Here is a 16,036-nt window from a genome sequence, read left to right as displayed (position 1 = left end):
GTATAATGTGCTGCCTGATTCATGTCATTCCATAGTGTGGTGACGTCAGCCTGCAAAAGGCAGCTTTGTCAGGATCTCTTCCAAATCAGGATGATGTGGGTTCAAGTACAATACCGAATCTCGATAAGAAAAACCACATAACATTCATGCTAAGCAAATTAATAATGTTTAAAAGGGTCATACTGAACCCAAGTCTGGACAATTCACATCTTCAGCAAAACTATCAAAATCTTGACAAGCATTCGATAAATAAAACTATCAAAGATGTGAAATACAGTACTGTGCCAAAGTCTTAGGATATTATATATAATATCCCTGATAACTTTATTCATTAGTAATTTAATGTCCCTCATAGTTTTCTGTATTGCACAGTACTCCTGCTGGAAAAAAATTCATTTTACATATGTGAGTGATGGTAAACCTGATTCTGATATGGGTTGAAAGTGGGAAGGGGGCAGGGAGAGAGGAATCATGGTTGGGAAAAGTGGAAAGGAGAGGGGAGGGAGTGGGAAGCACCAGAGAGACATTCTATAATGATCAATATACCAATTCCTTGGAATCAAATGACCTTGCCTGGAGTCTCAGGGCTGGATGCAGCTGCACCCATACCAACCCACATCCCTGGCACTCCTTCTCTGCCACCTGTCCTACACCTCTCCTGTGGGTACTCCACCCTTGTCATTGCCAACATCTTTTGCTCCTGCCAGATTTACAAACTTGATCCACTTTGAAAACTACAATACTGTGCAAAGGTCCTCGGCACCTGAGCTATATATATATATATATATATATATATATATATATATGCCTAAGGCTTTTGCACAGTACTGTAAGTGTTTAACCATACAGGATATACTAAAGCCCCATTTTCCACAGAGTACCAATTTGTTATAGCACACTTAGTCCTGGAATCAGAACACTCCCAAGTATGCACCTCCCTGTGCCAGGAACCTGCCCTTCACTGGAGCTCCTGCAACAATGGAACAGTGATCTCACTGCCACATGTCTCAATGCAATGTAAGCGACTAAGGCAATATGTAGGGGCTGCCTGCAATGGGTGACGTTGCACTGGCTGGAGTGAACAGTGCTGAGATATGGAATTCAGTGCTGCATCTTGACAAGTTTGGCAACAGTGGGCTACTTGCAGACCTCTCCATTGAATAGACCACCCAAGTTTTACAAACTCTTTCAGCACTGCCTTTTGGATGTGAAGGAAACTACTAGCATGTTACCTCTTATTATATTGAGAGCCACAGACTGAAGAGAGTGATGGACCTAAGAGATGTGGCAGTAACTACTTCCATCACATCCACAAGAAGTCTGGACAATCTGAACCGCCCACTGCCAACCCCCAGCAATAGCCTGCACTTATCAGCCTGAAGTACTACACTTCAATGCATTGTTCACCTTGGCTTGACCAATACTACTGCTCACAGGGAGCCACTTCTTATGAGGCTCACTTCATATTCAGTCATGCAACAATACTCGAACCATTACTCTTGGGGTGCCAGGAGAGGCCCGAGCTCCCAATCAAATTTCCACAACAGTGCTATCGCTTTATTGAGGCTACTATTGTAGTGCTGATTCCAATAGTGTTCTCATTCCTGGGAACACATCCTGAGCACTAAGTTAAATCTTAGTGTTGATCTTGGCTAAATAAAATTACAATCTCATTCTTTTGATTTTAAGCCTCAGCAAACAGTCATAGGTAGAACATAACTGAGAAAATTTACATTTAAACATTACAAAGAGATTGGAAACATTAAGTTAAACAGCAACGAAAAAACTCAGCACCTGGAAGGTTCAAAATAACAAAAGTGTGTAAAATGCAAAAACAGAACTTTTATAATGGTTATTTAGAACCTCTGTAACTCACGTTTCTTTGTGAAAGCAGGGCTAATGAAAACTAGTGGTGTGTTTACTTCATGCTTTGAAGAACCTCCATGACTGCCAGTATCTGACATCCCGTGATCCCCACACAATATTAATAAACTAGGCACAGAGGTTTTACTTTCCTGTAAAGTCATACAGAAATACATTAATACATGGAACATAATTGATAACTCATTCTAAATAGGATCATTACAAGTTTATTTTTAATTTTAAAACCTATGGTTACAGGAGGAAGTACTTGCTACACTGAAATATTACACCACGTTAAGTTAGACCAAATTCTATACAACTGAAACATTACTTTTACATTGCCGAATTTCAGAGTTTCAAGATTAATGCTAATTTTAATAAAATTTTACAAACCTTGGATAGAAGTCCTTCATGAATCTTCTGAACAATATTATCCATTTCTGACAGTTTTGATCCGATCAAGGGACTATTTGGTCCTGCCAGATGACCTATATGATCTAATCCAAGGTAGTGCAAAATTAATAGATCCCAATCATTTCTTTCTAATACTTTATCCAAATGCCTTGTTACATTTTCATCAACCTGCGAATATTAAAGTTTTTTTTTACTACAAAATTTATAATAAGATCAAAACTAACACCATTCAAGAGTAACAAATAGGGAGCATTATGAATCTTATACAAAACTATCATAGTTAATTAACACTTTAAAAGAATTGATTTTAATGACACCAATGATTTAGCAAAGAATAGCAATAAGGTTTACAATTTCTTTTCTGGTGAACACAAGAAAAACATTCCCAATGTGCAAGAAAGATAATCAAAAAGGACTCTCATGTGCTAAATATTGGAACAAGCAACATGGGACAATTGCTTAATGAATGAAGTGAATAAATCAATTTACACTAAGAAGTAACTTTAGAAATAAGCAGCTGTTTTCACATCCTCAAGCTAATTTAAAGTGTTATAAAGCTAATAACATAGGAATTTATCTGGTTCATGAGCATTAAAACTGTGATTGGTCAGTCTACTCTGCTTCCAAAATTCAATTCCACCATCTTCTTTTACAGTGTAATTATCAGTACTGGAACTTTGTGCCTGATTAGAACATTTTCAGTTCTAGGGATGATACTGAATCAGCAACCTTCTGATTCAGAGCTGGGAATGTAAAACTAAGCCATACTGGCAAGTCAGTGGGCCGCTGCTTTGCTGCTGCTTGTGCGTAGGAGGCAGGTGTAGGGGGCTTTTGGGGCTCTAACATTTTAACTGTCACTCATTCTTTGGGGCACTCTTCTGTTTCCGTGGATGCTTCTGAAGAAAAGAATTTCAGGATGTATATTGTATACATTTCTTCGATATTAAATGGAACTACTGAACTACTGAAGACAAAAGTCAAAGTTCATCAGTTCAAAGCTTCAAAGGTCCAGTTCAAAGTTCCAAGACATGATATAAAATATCAAATTTTAATCCCACTTAAAAATCATATATTTAAGTGATGTATAAATTATGATTGTAAATTGAATTTTATTGTATTTTTGTATATTTCTGCCATTCACTTGGTTACTATAGGGATTTATCTAAAAATCAGGCAAGGCTAAAAACGTCTTCAGAATTTGGAGGGTCACCAGAACAAGTTCAAAAGGGTATCAAAAATACACTGACCTCAGTATAATCAGATACAAAGAAAGAGGTAGTTCCATCATGTTCTGTAAATTGATTAGGAAACATTCGGACCCAAGTGTCATCACCATAGAACACAATCCTTTTTCCAGCAGCTTTTGCCTGCCAGATTAGATTATCTTCTGTCAGAGCCGCAGAATTTAGGTTCATGATTATATCAATAAATCCAGGTATTTTACCAGTCATCATTGCCTAAACAAATTCACACAGAAAAAGGTAATAAATATGCTGTCAGCATTTTAGAAAATATGCAGGTTTCATTATTAACATCAAAGTCTACGCTGACACCATTACAGCTGTGGGTTTCGGAGTCCAATCCCGGTGTCCTCTGCAAGGAGTTTGTACCCTGTGGAACGTGTAGTTTTCTCCAAATGCCCTGGTTCCTCCAGCAGGCCAAAGACGTACTGGTTGGTAGGTTAACTGGCCATTGTAAATTGTCCCATGATCAGGCTGGGGTTAAATGGGGGGTTTGCAGGGTGGCGTGGCTTAAAGGGCCAAAAGAGCCTATTTCGTGTTGAATCTCTAACTAATAAATTAATTAATTCAAGTTTAAAAAGAACATTGAAAATATTACATCTGTCGACTCTAAGATTCTATTCAAGCAAACCCCCCCAAGAATAGTTGTTACTTTCCACTTAACAACAGGTTTTCGCACACTATTCCCAGGCATAACAAGACAGTATGCTCCCATACCCTTTTTAATGCATCACTTTGAGAAATGACACCCATTTACAAAATAAAAGAAAGAAGCAATGTTCTCTTCTTCAAAAACTTTTTAACCCTCTCTCTGAGAGACAACACAAAGCAGAAATCAAGCTATCAGGAGCCACAGGTTTATGAACTGCCATGGATAATTTCAAACACCACTCCTCTGAACTGATTCTGTGACCTAGAGACCCACTTTTAACAACTGGTCCAATTCATGATCACAGTATTTTTTTATGCACATAAATTCTATTGCATTTGTTCCCCCCCCCCCAATAAATGCCTGCAATATGGCAACAGATACTGTACATACTTTGATGATAAATTTACTTCAAACTTTGATGACATTGCTGGAACTTGCCAGCCTAACTATCATTCTTATCATAAGACACCACAAAATAAATAAAATTCATTGTGTTATACTGATGGTTTTAATTTTTTTTATTTCTACTGATCGCAAATAGTTCTTTTTAAAAATACCTTAATTCTGGGCATAGTAACTGTTGGAGGCCACGCTTTAGCAATAAAACTGTGTGATGAACCTTGTTCAACCAAGTGTTGGGTATATGGCATGAACTGCTTTCCTTTAACTCCAAAGACAAAATCTTCTCTCAAAGCATCCACCAGCATAATCACAACTCTTCCAAACAATGGAGATGGTAGTTTTGTCTGATTTGATGCAAAGCCTAAACCAAAAGATTTAACATATTCTTTACACACATACTTTAACTATTAGAATTTGTTAGTCTCCCTGATGTAGTTAATATGGCACAATGTCATGTTTAGGTTATGACAGCTGAACAATTAGATATGCACCCAAGGTGATGAGGCTACAATAATCAATCACAAACATGAAAAAGTTTTTAAGATGCTGGAAATCCAAAGCAACGTTTCAGGCTGAGACCCTTCATTAGGACTGGAGATGGAAGGGGGAAGATTCCAGAATAAAAAGGTGGGTGAAGGGGAAAGAGGCTAGCTGGAAGGTGATAGGTGAAGCCAGGTAGGTGAGAAAGGTCAAAGGCTGGAGATGAAAGAATCTGATAAGAGAGTAGAATAGTCTATAGGAGAAAGGGAAAGAGGGGGGGGACCCAGGGGAAAGTAATATGTAGGTGAAAATGTCAGAGTGGGAATAGAGGAAGGTGGGGAGGGGGGTAATTGTTTTACCAAAGGTAGAAGTTGATATTCATACCATCAGGTTGGGGGGTACCCAAATGGAATACAAGGCGTTGTCCCTCCACTTGGCGGGTGGTCTCATCACGGCACAAGAGGCGGCCATGGACCCTACCTTCTCAGTCCTGAAAAAGTGTTGGCCCAAAACGTCAACTGTTCAATCTTTTCCACAGATACTGCCTGACCAGCTGAGTTCCTCCAGCATTTTGTGTGTGTTACAATAATCAATACTAGGTTGCCTCTAACTTACTTCCTCCTTCGAGGAGAGGCTTAGATACCTATCAATGAGTAAATCCCCTTAACCCAAATCTTAAATTAAGGGCTGAAGCCACATTTTACAAGGAGTACAGCTAGAGTTCAACCATTCAAACTGAATTAAGTTCAGAGCTCACATGCACATACTGCAAGTCCAGGACATGCTGATACTGTTACAGGACCAGGCATGGAGTTCAGTGCTGGGATCCAGCTTTAGAGTCAAGAGCTCATGCATGATCAGAGTTGCATGCACTTGCATGGCTGTTAAGACACTACACTGTGCTTTGAGTGAACAGTTTTTAAAATAGCGTCATTTATGTGTATTTGTGTTCAAAAGACAATGGTTGTTATCACTGATCATTGGCAAGAAATAAGCAGTAAGACAATTCAGAACCTTTTTGTTCACAGCGATTTCAAGCATTCAGGCTTGGAGATGCCAGAAACAGCTGTGAGTGAAAATGAAATGATTTCACCACTTCAACAAGTTATGAATTACAAAGAATGTGAAGGTACCTACAATCATCTTGAATGTTACAATAAAAATGAAGATTTGGAAGATGCATTATATGAAAGCAGTCCATTATCTGCACTAGGCGACTGCGCTGATTTTGTTCAATGTGGTATCCTCTGTAGATAACTATTAGAAATAATACACAGATTTATAGTACTGTAGTAGTATTGATAGTGTTCTAATTTGTTCTGTATTTCATTTAAATACATAATTTGTTACTCAGTTAAACGGTGTTTTTTAAAAAAATACCTTTTTAATTTTTCCATGAAACTTCGGGAAATTAGGGCAGCCCCTTAATTGGGCCAAAATGTACTGATCCCAATGAACACTGTATCCCGATCCACTGTAATCCCAAGTGGTTTTTTTGCATTTTAATTAAGCTTCCTTGAGTTGTGATGTTCTAAACATCTGAAAACTTTTGAGTCGTTAACAACTTTGACAGCAAGCCAGGCTCCTTCCCCAGCTTCCCCTTCTTTCAACAGTCACTTGGTGATGGTGGGGTAGGGTTCAGTACTGAGAAAGCCCAGTTCTGTATTACACTACTAAATAATGACTTGAGCAGCAGACCAGCCAATAAGATTAGTTCTCCCATCCTACCCAAGGTTGCCTGAAGACATGAACAACAATTCTGGATAGTGGGCCCAGTCCAGCGATGTTCAGTCCATTCTGCTACATTCTGTGAAAATTTTAATCTACACTGTTCATCCTTTGAGAAAATCCCTGTTTTACATTTGCCCATTTAACTACAACAGACACTCTAAAGTCACCAGGACTAAATAGTTCTAATGTTCTCTTCCAACCTCTGTAAGCATCAGTTCCTTCAAACCTCAGCCACCTTATAGTTCACTGTTTACTCATTATCGATGAGCAGTGCTGTGGTTAGTTAAGGCTATTTCAGCAACATCTTCAACTCTGCAATCTCCATCACCAACGACAAGGGCAGGAAGCACATCAGAACACACCATCTGACAATCCCCCTCGAAGTTACACTCTATCTTTTACCACCAGTGTTTCATCATCAATAGGTGTGAATCCCGGAACCCCATGTTCCACAGCACTGAGATTAATTCCAGAAGGTGGTCTGCAAAGTTCAAGATGGCACCTCACCACCAACTCCTGAAGGACAAATAAGGGGTGATCTTGTTCCTCAAAAAACGAATTAATCTAAAAGTCCATTTGGAATGCAGTCTTCAATACTACTAAAAATCAATGTTTTTTCCTACCTTACATTATTAGAGAAAAAAATTAACTGAATGTAACATAATCAAGTTTCAAAATAATAATTACAAACTATCTTGAGCAACACACATAAAATGTTGGAGGAAGTCAGCAAGTCAGGCTTGCGTTGGGGGGAATAAACAGTTGATGCTTCAGGCTGAGACTGTTCATCGGGACTGGAAAGAAAGGTGGCAGAAACCAGAATAAGGCAGCAGCGAGAGGGGACGGAACAGAAGCTGGCAGGTTATAAGCAAATCCAAGTGAGGGTAAAGATGGGGGTGAAGTAAGAAGCTGGGAGGGTGGGGAGGGGGGAGATGAAGATGAAGTAAGAAGCTGGGAGGTGATAGATGGGAAGTGGTAAAGTGCTCAAGAGAAAGTAATCTGATAAGACAGTAGAATATGGAAGTAAGGGGAGGAGTGGCATCAGGGGGAAGTGATAAACAGATGTGAAGAGAAGGGTTAAGGTTTGAGAAGGGAACCAGAATGGGAATGGAAAAAGAGAGAAGGGGAGAGGGTAGAAATAATCAGAAGTTAGGGAAGTCAATGTTCATGCCATCAGGTTGGAGGCTACCCAGACAGAATATGAGGTGTTGCTGCTCCAACCTGAGGAGGCCATGATCTGACATGTCAGAATGGGAATGGGAAGTCAAATTCCAGTGGGTGGCCACTGAGGGATCCTGCCTTTCGCAGCGGACAGAGCGAAGTGCCGACGAAACAGTCCCCCCGTCTGTTTCGGGTCTCTCTAATGTACAGGAGGCAGCACTGTATACAATAGATGACCCTGTCAGACTCGCAGGTGAAGTGTCGCCTCACCTGGAAGGGCTGTTCGGAGCCCTGGATCGTAGGGAGGGAAGAGGTGTTGGGGCAGATGTAGCACTTGTCGCGTTTGCAGGAATAAACGCAGGGGATGGAGTAACATAGGCGGAAGTTACTTTATTATTCCTTCCACCCCTAGGAGAGCAGGGGTAGACGGTGACGGGGCTGCGGATTCCTGACCGGGACACAGTAATAAAATGCTGCCCCGCAATGTCCCCTCTTCTCCGGGGAAGCCGGCTGCAGGCCGGCTCCGGAACTCAGGAACCGCCATTCGCAGGCCCGGGACCCCACTCCCGTTACCTCCGGCTGGCTCTACCGGCACATCCGACACCTTGGCTTTGGTGGAGCCCGACGACCTGGCCGGCACGGGGAAGAAGCCGCGCAGGAAGAGGGCCATTCCAAAGAGCTGCACCAGGAGGCCGCAGCAGCCGAAGAGGGACGAACGCAGCCTCATGTTTAAAAAGCCGGCTCCACCGCGCATGCGCACTGACTGCGGCGCCGGTACAGGTCCGTCTCACGGGGAGACAGGGAAGGTGCAGGTCGGGCACTGCACGGGGAGGAGATGGCGGGCCCGGCACTTTGCAGAGAGAGGTGATAGCAAAGGGATATTGCATAGAGAGAGAGAGAAAGAGAGAGACACGGAAGGGATATGATTGGCATTGCACAGGAAAATACAGATCAGGGATTTCGCAAGGCGGGCTGAGCAAGGAGGAATTCAGACATTGCACAGGGATGGGTGAGGAAGTTGTATAAAAGACAATACACGGGGATAGGTAAGCAAGGGTCAAGTCAGGGAATGCTGAAAGATGGGCGAACAAGGCCAGATATTGCATATCAATAAAAAGAAAACAGTTGTTGGAAATCCAAAATACTCCGCAGATTGAATTGCATTGACTTTATTTCTTACATCTTTCACATACATGAGGACTAAGAATCTTTTACGTTACGTCTCCGTCTGTACAGTTCCCATACCAGACAGTGATACAGTCAGACAGGATGCTCTCAATTGTGCCCCTGTAGAAAGTCGTTAGGATTTGGGGACCCATACCAAACTTCTTAAAAGAGGCACAGTTGTGCTTTTTCTCACCACACAGCCGGTGTGTACAGACCACGTGAGATCCTGGGTGATATCTATGCTGAGGAACTTAAAGCTGTTCACCCTCTCAACCCCGATCCATTGCTGTCAATGGGGGTTAGCCTGTCTCCATCCCTCCTGTGGTCCACAACCAGCTCCTTTGTTTTTGTGTCAGTGAGATAGAGGTTGTTTTCTTGACACTACTGTGTCAGGGTGATGACTTCTCTGTAAGCTGCCTCGTTATTACTGGAGATAAGACCAATCAATGTAGTATCATCTGCAAATTTAATTAGCAGATTGGAGCTGTGGGTAGCGACACAGACATGGGTATATAGACAGTAAAGGAGGGGGCTTAGGACACAGCCCTGGGGGACTCCTGTGTTGGTGGTCAGAGGGACAGAGGTGAGACTGCCCACTCTTAGCACCTGCCGGCGATCTGACAAGAAGTTCATGATCCAGCTGTACAAGGCAGGGTGAAGGCTGAAGTCTCTGAGCTTCTTGTTGAGCCTGGAAGGAACTATGGTGCTGAATGCTGATCTATAGTCCAAGAACAGCATTCTCACATAAGCATCCCTCTTCTCCAGATGTGTGAGGACGGTGTGTAGAGCTGCGGCTATTGCATCATCTGTTGATCGGTTGTGTCGGTAGGCGAATTGTAGGGGGTCCAGTGTAGGTGGTAGAGTGCTGCAGATTGGCCAAGAGAAAGGGTTGCAGTCTCAGGTTGAAGACTGTCATCAGAACAGAGAGAGTTTTCAAGTGCAGATGAGTGAGATCCTCGGGAAGAAGGGATGGGTGGCACCGATAGAATATCCATTGAGGCCAGAGTTGTTGTGGGGGTAAATAGTTTTTGGCAGCAGTTAGAGAGTGACAGGGTAGTGCACCAACGGAGAGGTCAATACAAATGCTTGGTTTTCCCCTTCATTTATACTTTCTAAATTGCTGCTTGAAACATATCATGCTTTTTGTCACTCCCTACTGTCCCATTACAACTCTGGGCCTCAACACAGATTTTCCTTTTGTCTGATTCACCTCCCCTCTCCCTTACTGACAGTTTTTTTTAAAGAGAGATATAGCAAGATTACAGGCCTTTCCAACCCAATGAGCATCCAATTACAACCAATTAATCAATTAACCTAACCCTACTGATCTGTATATCTTTGCAATGTGAAAGGAAACTTGAAGATTCCAGAGAAAACCCATGAAGTCACAGGGAGAACATACAAACTCCTTACAGTGGTGCTGAACCCAGGCTGTACTAACCTTAATCTTCCATCTCTCTCTTCGGGTTTTGATGAAGCAATCATATCCTGAAATTTTTAACTCTGATTTCTCTTTCCATAGGTGCTACCTGATCTCCTTATTGTTTCTGGCATTTTCTCTTTTTTGTTTTAGATATTGCACAGGGTGGGATACATGAAATATTGCACTGTGATGAGCAGGCAAGAGACTCATTGAATATTGTATTTGGGGTGGGGAGGGGAGGAGAGTGAGATACTGTTCTGGGAGGAACTGTATTAGGGTAGTTCAGTTATTGCTTTGAGAGGTGGAGAAATTGGGGCCTTTAGCATATTGCATCAGAAGATGCTGACAATTGCACGGAAGGGCTGGAAATGAAGATACTGCATTGAGAGGTAAGAAACTGAGCACTAGCATTTCACATTGCTAGCCCCTACTAAACCTCTTGTGGATGACCATTACTGGCAATAGAGACTGTAGGCAGCTATTTGTCTGACCTCACCAGCTCCATAATCTGGACAGCAGTCAAATCAGAAAGAGAGGGCACTGCTGTGGACTCTGAGTGATTTTCACACTTATCTCTATTTTTATGACACTGCCTCCAGTTGTGGCTGCAATGAATCACCTCTTTTACCCTCCCTCATCTATTCCAGCAGTTCCTTGCTGTGTGCCCCAGCAAATTCTCTGTGATGTGACGGCAGCTAAATTCACTACAGCCACTTTACGACTTCTCTTCCCCCTCCTCTAGTTTATCTCGCTGGCCCATGATACTATCGCGGAGTAAGTTGATCCCACCACTGTCCCCAAATCTGAAACTTCTTGGTGGGCTGAGGCCTTTAGCATTTTCAGGAAGACTGGGTCATTCCTCCCTGGATTATCCAATCCTGAATACTGCTCATACACTCGATATTTGTGTCCTGCACAATCCAAGGCAGGGTCATCATCTCTCTGAACCTCTGACATGATCATTTCCCAGCTACGCTCACCTCCCTGTCTCACTTCCCCCTTAAAGAAGTGATATTTCCCTTCTCCTTGTGATTTTTATAAATGACCTGGATGAGGAAGTGGAGGAATGGGTTAGTAAATTTGCTGATGACACAAAGGTTGGGGGTGTTTTGGATAGTGTGGACGGCTGTCAGAGGTTACAACGGGATATAGATAGGATGCAAAACTGGGCTGAGAAGTGGCAGATGGAGTTCAACCCAGATAAGTGTGAGATGGTTCATTTTGGTAGGTCAAATATGATGGCAGAATATAGCATTAATGGTAAGACTCTTGGCAGTGTGGAGGATCAGAGGGATCTTGGGGTCTGAGTCCATAGGACACTCAAAGCTGCTACGCAGGTTGACACTGTGATTAGGAAGCATACGGTGCATTGGTCTTCATCAATCGTGGAATTGAATTCAAGAGCTGAGAGGTAATGTTGCAGCTATATAGGACTCTAGTCAGACCCCACTTGGAGTGCTGTGTTCAGTTGTAGTCACCTTCCTACAGGATGGAGGTGGAAACCATAGAAAGGGTGCAGAGGAGATTTACAAGGATGTTGCCTGGATTGAGGAGCATGCCTTATGAGAATAAGTTGAGTGAACTCAGCCTTTTCTCCTTGGAGCGAAGGAAGATGAGAGGTGACCTGATAGAGGTGTACAAGATAATGAGAGGCATTGATTGTGTGGATAGTCAGAGTCTTTTCCCCAGGGCTGAAATGGCTAGCACGAGGGGTTATAGTTTTAAGGTGCTTGGAAGTAGGTACAGAGGAGATGTCAGGTGTAAGTTTTTTTACGCAGAGAGTGGTGAGTGTGTGGAATGGGCTGCCAGCGGCGGTGGTGGAGGCGGAATCAATAGAGTCTTTTAAGAGACTCCTGGATGGCTACATGGAGCTTTGAAAAATAGAGGGCTATAGGGAAGCCTAGTAATTTCTAAGGTAGGGACATGTTCGGCACAGCTTTGTGGGCCAAAGGGCCTGTATTGTGCTGTATGTTTTCAATGTTTCCATGTTTCTATTTCTCTTCATTACTGGCATTCCCAGTAGTTGACCATGTACCGTCCTGCATCCCCTGGGCCATACTGTCCCACATATTCCTTGGGCACTTTGTTTTTCCCAACACATGTATATCTTTTTGGTACATCCAGTGAATTCCAATCATTTCCTCGAGCTTGTGCCAGATTTCTGTTTTCCCACAGGCTACCTTAAGTGAGGGTAGCTCTGACAAAATGCTCTGTTTCTCCCTGGGGTGAAGGCTTATGGATGGTCATAATCAAGTTCAAGGGCTGACTTGGGTCGTAAGGGTTTTCGACCTGACATTGCCTGACCTCAGCTGGTGCCATCCTGACAGATAGATCTGGGTATAACCTCTCCCTCAGATATCTCTACACTAATTCCCACACTATGCAAAATATAAATGATGATAAAAATTAAACAGTACACACTTAAAACCCCAGAATATGTACTCTGCAATCTGCCACTTATTGTATTCCTTTGCAGTTAAAACTGTTACACCAGGGTTACAGACTTATTCTTAAAGCATACAAACACATGCCCAAAAGAGTTTGCTACTATTCCGTTACCCCGAATGCGTGTACATGCACCCCACTGGCATCCCAAATGGTCAGAAACCACCCTTTGCCACTGGTGGCCCTGTCTCACCAAATTACACAAAAATATTTAGTCTTTTACGTAAACACACATGCACACACACCCACCACACTACTCTTACATCCATCAGTTCAGCTTACCTGTGTTCATGCTACTTCGTGATCCCATTGGTCACCGGCCTGAACAGATCCAAGTGTTAGTTCAAAGGTATAATTTAATGTCAGAGAAATGTATACAATATACATACTGAAATGCTTTTTCTTCACAACCATCCACAAAAACAGAGGAGTGCCCCAAAGAATGGACGACTGTTAAATGTTAGAACACCAAAGTCCCCCCCCCCCCCGCCAGCTCCCCCTTCCTGCGTGTAAGCGGCAGTGAACAATAATCCCCCTCCCCCCTCCGGCAAAAATAAGCATCGGCACCGCCACAGAGCGCTCAAGCGTGAGCAAAGCAATAGCAAAGACACAGACTTGCAGTTACCCCAAAGACTTTGTGTTTCACCCGGTATTCAACATACCACAGGTTCTCTCTCTCCCTAATAAGGGAGAAAGAGATGTCTCCATTTTCTCTGCAAGACATAACAAACAACTGGCTGGTTTATGATGTTAAAAGTCCACCATGTCGCTTTTTTCGAGCTCTGTGCCCCAAAAACTGGGCACACAGCTGCAGATATCCAACTCCCCCAACGACACACGGGTCTCCTGATCCGCCCGTCTCCAGAGCCCTGAGATCCTAGGGTTCCAAATCCGAGCCTTTGGCATTCCGAACAACAACAGCCGGTTCTGAAACCCCGAGAGCGGGTCCCATTCCCGCAAAGAACTGTAGTCAGCATGTAACTCCAGGCCGGGGTCTTCAAAAGAACCCTGTAAGGGAAAAATAGAGATATTAAAGATGGAAATAGAGCCGTTTCCAAAGATACAAGCAAAGGAGTCACTGTTAGGCGCCATAACCCTCCTAAGCTCCACCTTCTAACCTATTTAGTACTAATTTTAACAATACTCAGCCACTTAGACTGCTGAGATCACTGGGCACATGATGTGTTATGAATGTATCCTGGATGAGCCCCCAAATGTTGTGACTGTGAACAATGTCACCGGAGAGACATTGAAGCTGGTGGATATCCAAGTCTTTATTCAGCAAATCTAGCAGCAAGCACCATACTCCAGGCACTCGTGGAAGAAGAGGCCTGTCTGACCCAATGTTACATGACATTTTTATATGCTAAGGGTCAAAGGTAACAGGACAATTCTATAGTTACAATGTATCCACAATGCTTCCTTTGAATTACATGTAGTTTTCAAACACCTCCAACTCTCCAGACACCCAAAATGAACGTTAATCCCCATCGTCTCACTCCAGCTGCATTCATGCATATTCATGTCTGCAGCTCCAGGAAGACCATTGTTCAGAGCTGCATTTAAACTTCTATCTGCAGTCCACTTTCAAATCTGAAGATTGGCTGCTGTTGAAATTAATATTTACTATATACCCTAACTCCAGAATACGCCCTAACAATGGGACATTTCTGATAGGTGAACCCTCACAAGGTGGAAGGTCGAGATGGAATACTTGGTAAGGCTCTGAAGACTTGTGCCAGCCAACTGCAGGAGTATGCAAGGACATTTTCAACCCCTCACTGCCACGGGCAGAAGTCCCCATTTGCTTCAAAAGGGCAACAATTATATCAATGCCTAAGAAGAATAATGCTAGCTGCCTTAATGACTATTGCCTGGGAGCACTCATATCTACAGTGATGAAATGCTTTGAGAGGTTGCTCAAGACTAGACTGAACTCCTGCCTCAGCAAAGACTTGGACCCATTGTAATTTGCCTATCTCCACAATAGGTCAACAGCCAAAGCAATCTCAGTGGCTCTTCACATAGCCTTAGACCACCTGGACAATACAAACACCTATGTCAGGATGCTGTTCATTGACTGGAGCTCAGCATTCAACATCATTCCCACAATCCTGATTGAGAAGTTACAGAACCTGGGCCTCCGTACCTCCCTCTGCAATTGGATCTCCGACTTCCTAACCGGAAGACCACAATCTGTGCGGATTGGTGATAATATCTCCTCCTCCTTGCTGACGATCAACACTGGTGCACCTCAGGGGTTTGTGCTTAGCCCACTGCTCTACTCTCTCTATACCCATGACTGTGTGGATAGGCATAGTTCAAGTACCATCTATAAATCTGCTGATGATACAACCATTGTTGGTAGAATCTCAGGTGGTGACGAGAGGGCGTACAGGAGTGAGATATGCCAACTAGTGGAGTGGTGCCGTAGCAACAACCTGGCATTCAATGTCAGTAAGATGAAAGAGCTGAACGTAGACTTCAAGAAAGGTAAGACGAAGGAACACATACCAATCCTCATAGAGGGATCAGAAGTGGAGAGGGTGAGCAGCCTCAAGTTCCTGGGTGTCAAGATCTCTGAGGACCTAACCTGGTCCCAATATATTGATGCAGTTATAAATAAGGCAAGACAGTGACTGTACTTCATTGGGAGTTTGAAGAGATTTGGTATGTCAACAAATACCATCAAAAACTTCAATAGAAGTAGCATGGAGAGCATTTTGACAGGCTGCATCACTGCCTGGTATGGAGGGGCTACTGCACAGGATCAAAAGAAGCTGCAGAAGGTTGTAAATTTAGTCGGCTGTATCTTGAGTACTAGTCTACAAAGTACCCAGGACATCTTCAAGGAGTGGTGTATCAGAAAGGCAGCGTCTATTATTAACGACCTCCAGCAACCAGGGCATGCCCTTCTCTCACTGGTACCATCAGGTAGGAGATACAGAAACCTGAAGGCACACACTCAGCGACTCAGGAACAGCTTCTTCCCCTCTGCCATCTAATTCCTAAGTGGACATTGAACCTTTGAACACTACCTCACTTTTTTAATATATT

General features: G+C 43.0%; 1 protein-coding gene across 5 annotated transcripts in view; it reads right to left on the bottom strand.

Annotated features, from left to right (window-relative positions):
- The window catches only part of pigg (phosphatidylinositol glycan anchor biosynthesis class G (EMM blood group)), a 31,555-nt gene extending 22,876 nt beyond the window's left edge, over nt 1-8,679 (bottom strand). For 3 of the 5 annotated variants that reach the window (XR_011885777.1, XM_072256301.1, XM_072256305.1), the window contains exons 1-5: nt 8,518-8,679; nt 4,728-4,933; nt 3,525-3,734; nt 2,257-2,445; nt 1,877-2,015 (exon numbers count right to left, since the gene is read on the bottom strand). Coding sequence is in view for 4 of the 5 variants with exons in the window: in XM_072256301.1 (XP_072112402.1) it covers nt 1,877-2,015; nt 2,257-2,445; nt 3,525-3,734; nt 4,728-4,933; nt 8,518-8,671 (898 nt within the window). In the remaining variant the exon portion in view is untranslated. The other 2 variants (XM_072256302.1, XM_072256303.1) reach the window with 2 other exon arrangements.
- Between the last annotated feature and the right edge of the window lie 7,357 nt (nt 8,680-16,036).

This window comes from Mobula birostris, chromosome 4, assembly GCF_030028105.1.
Source record: "Mobula birostris isolate sMobBir1 chromosome 4, sMobBir1.hap1, whole genome shotgun sequence".
In the NCBI taxonomy this organism is placed as follows: Eukaryota; Metazoa; Chordata; class Chondrichthyes; order Myliobatiformes; family Myliobatidae; genus Mobula; species Mobula birostris.
Note: the sequence above shows the minus strand (reverse complement) of the source record. Positions and strands in the feature narration are given on the sequence as shown.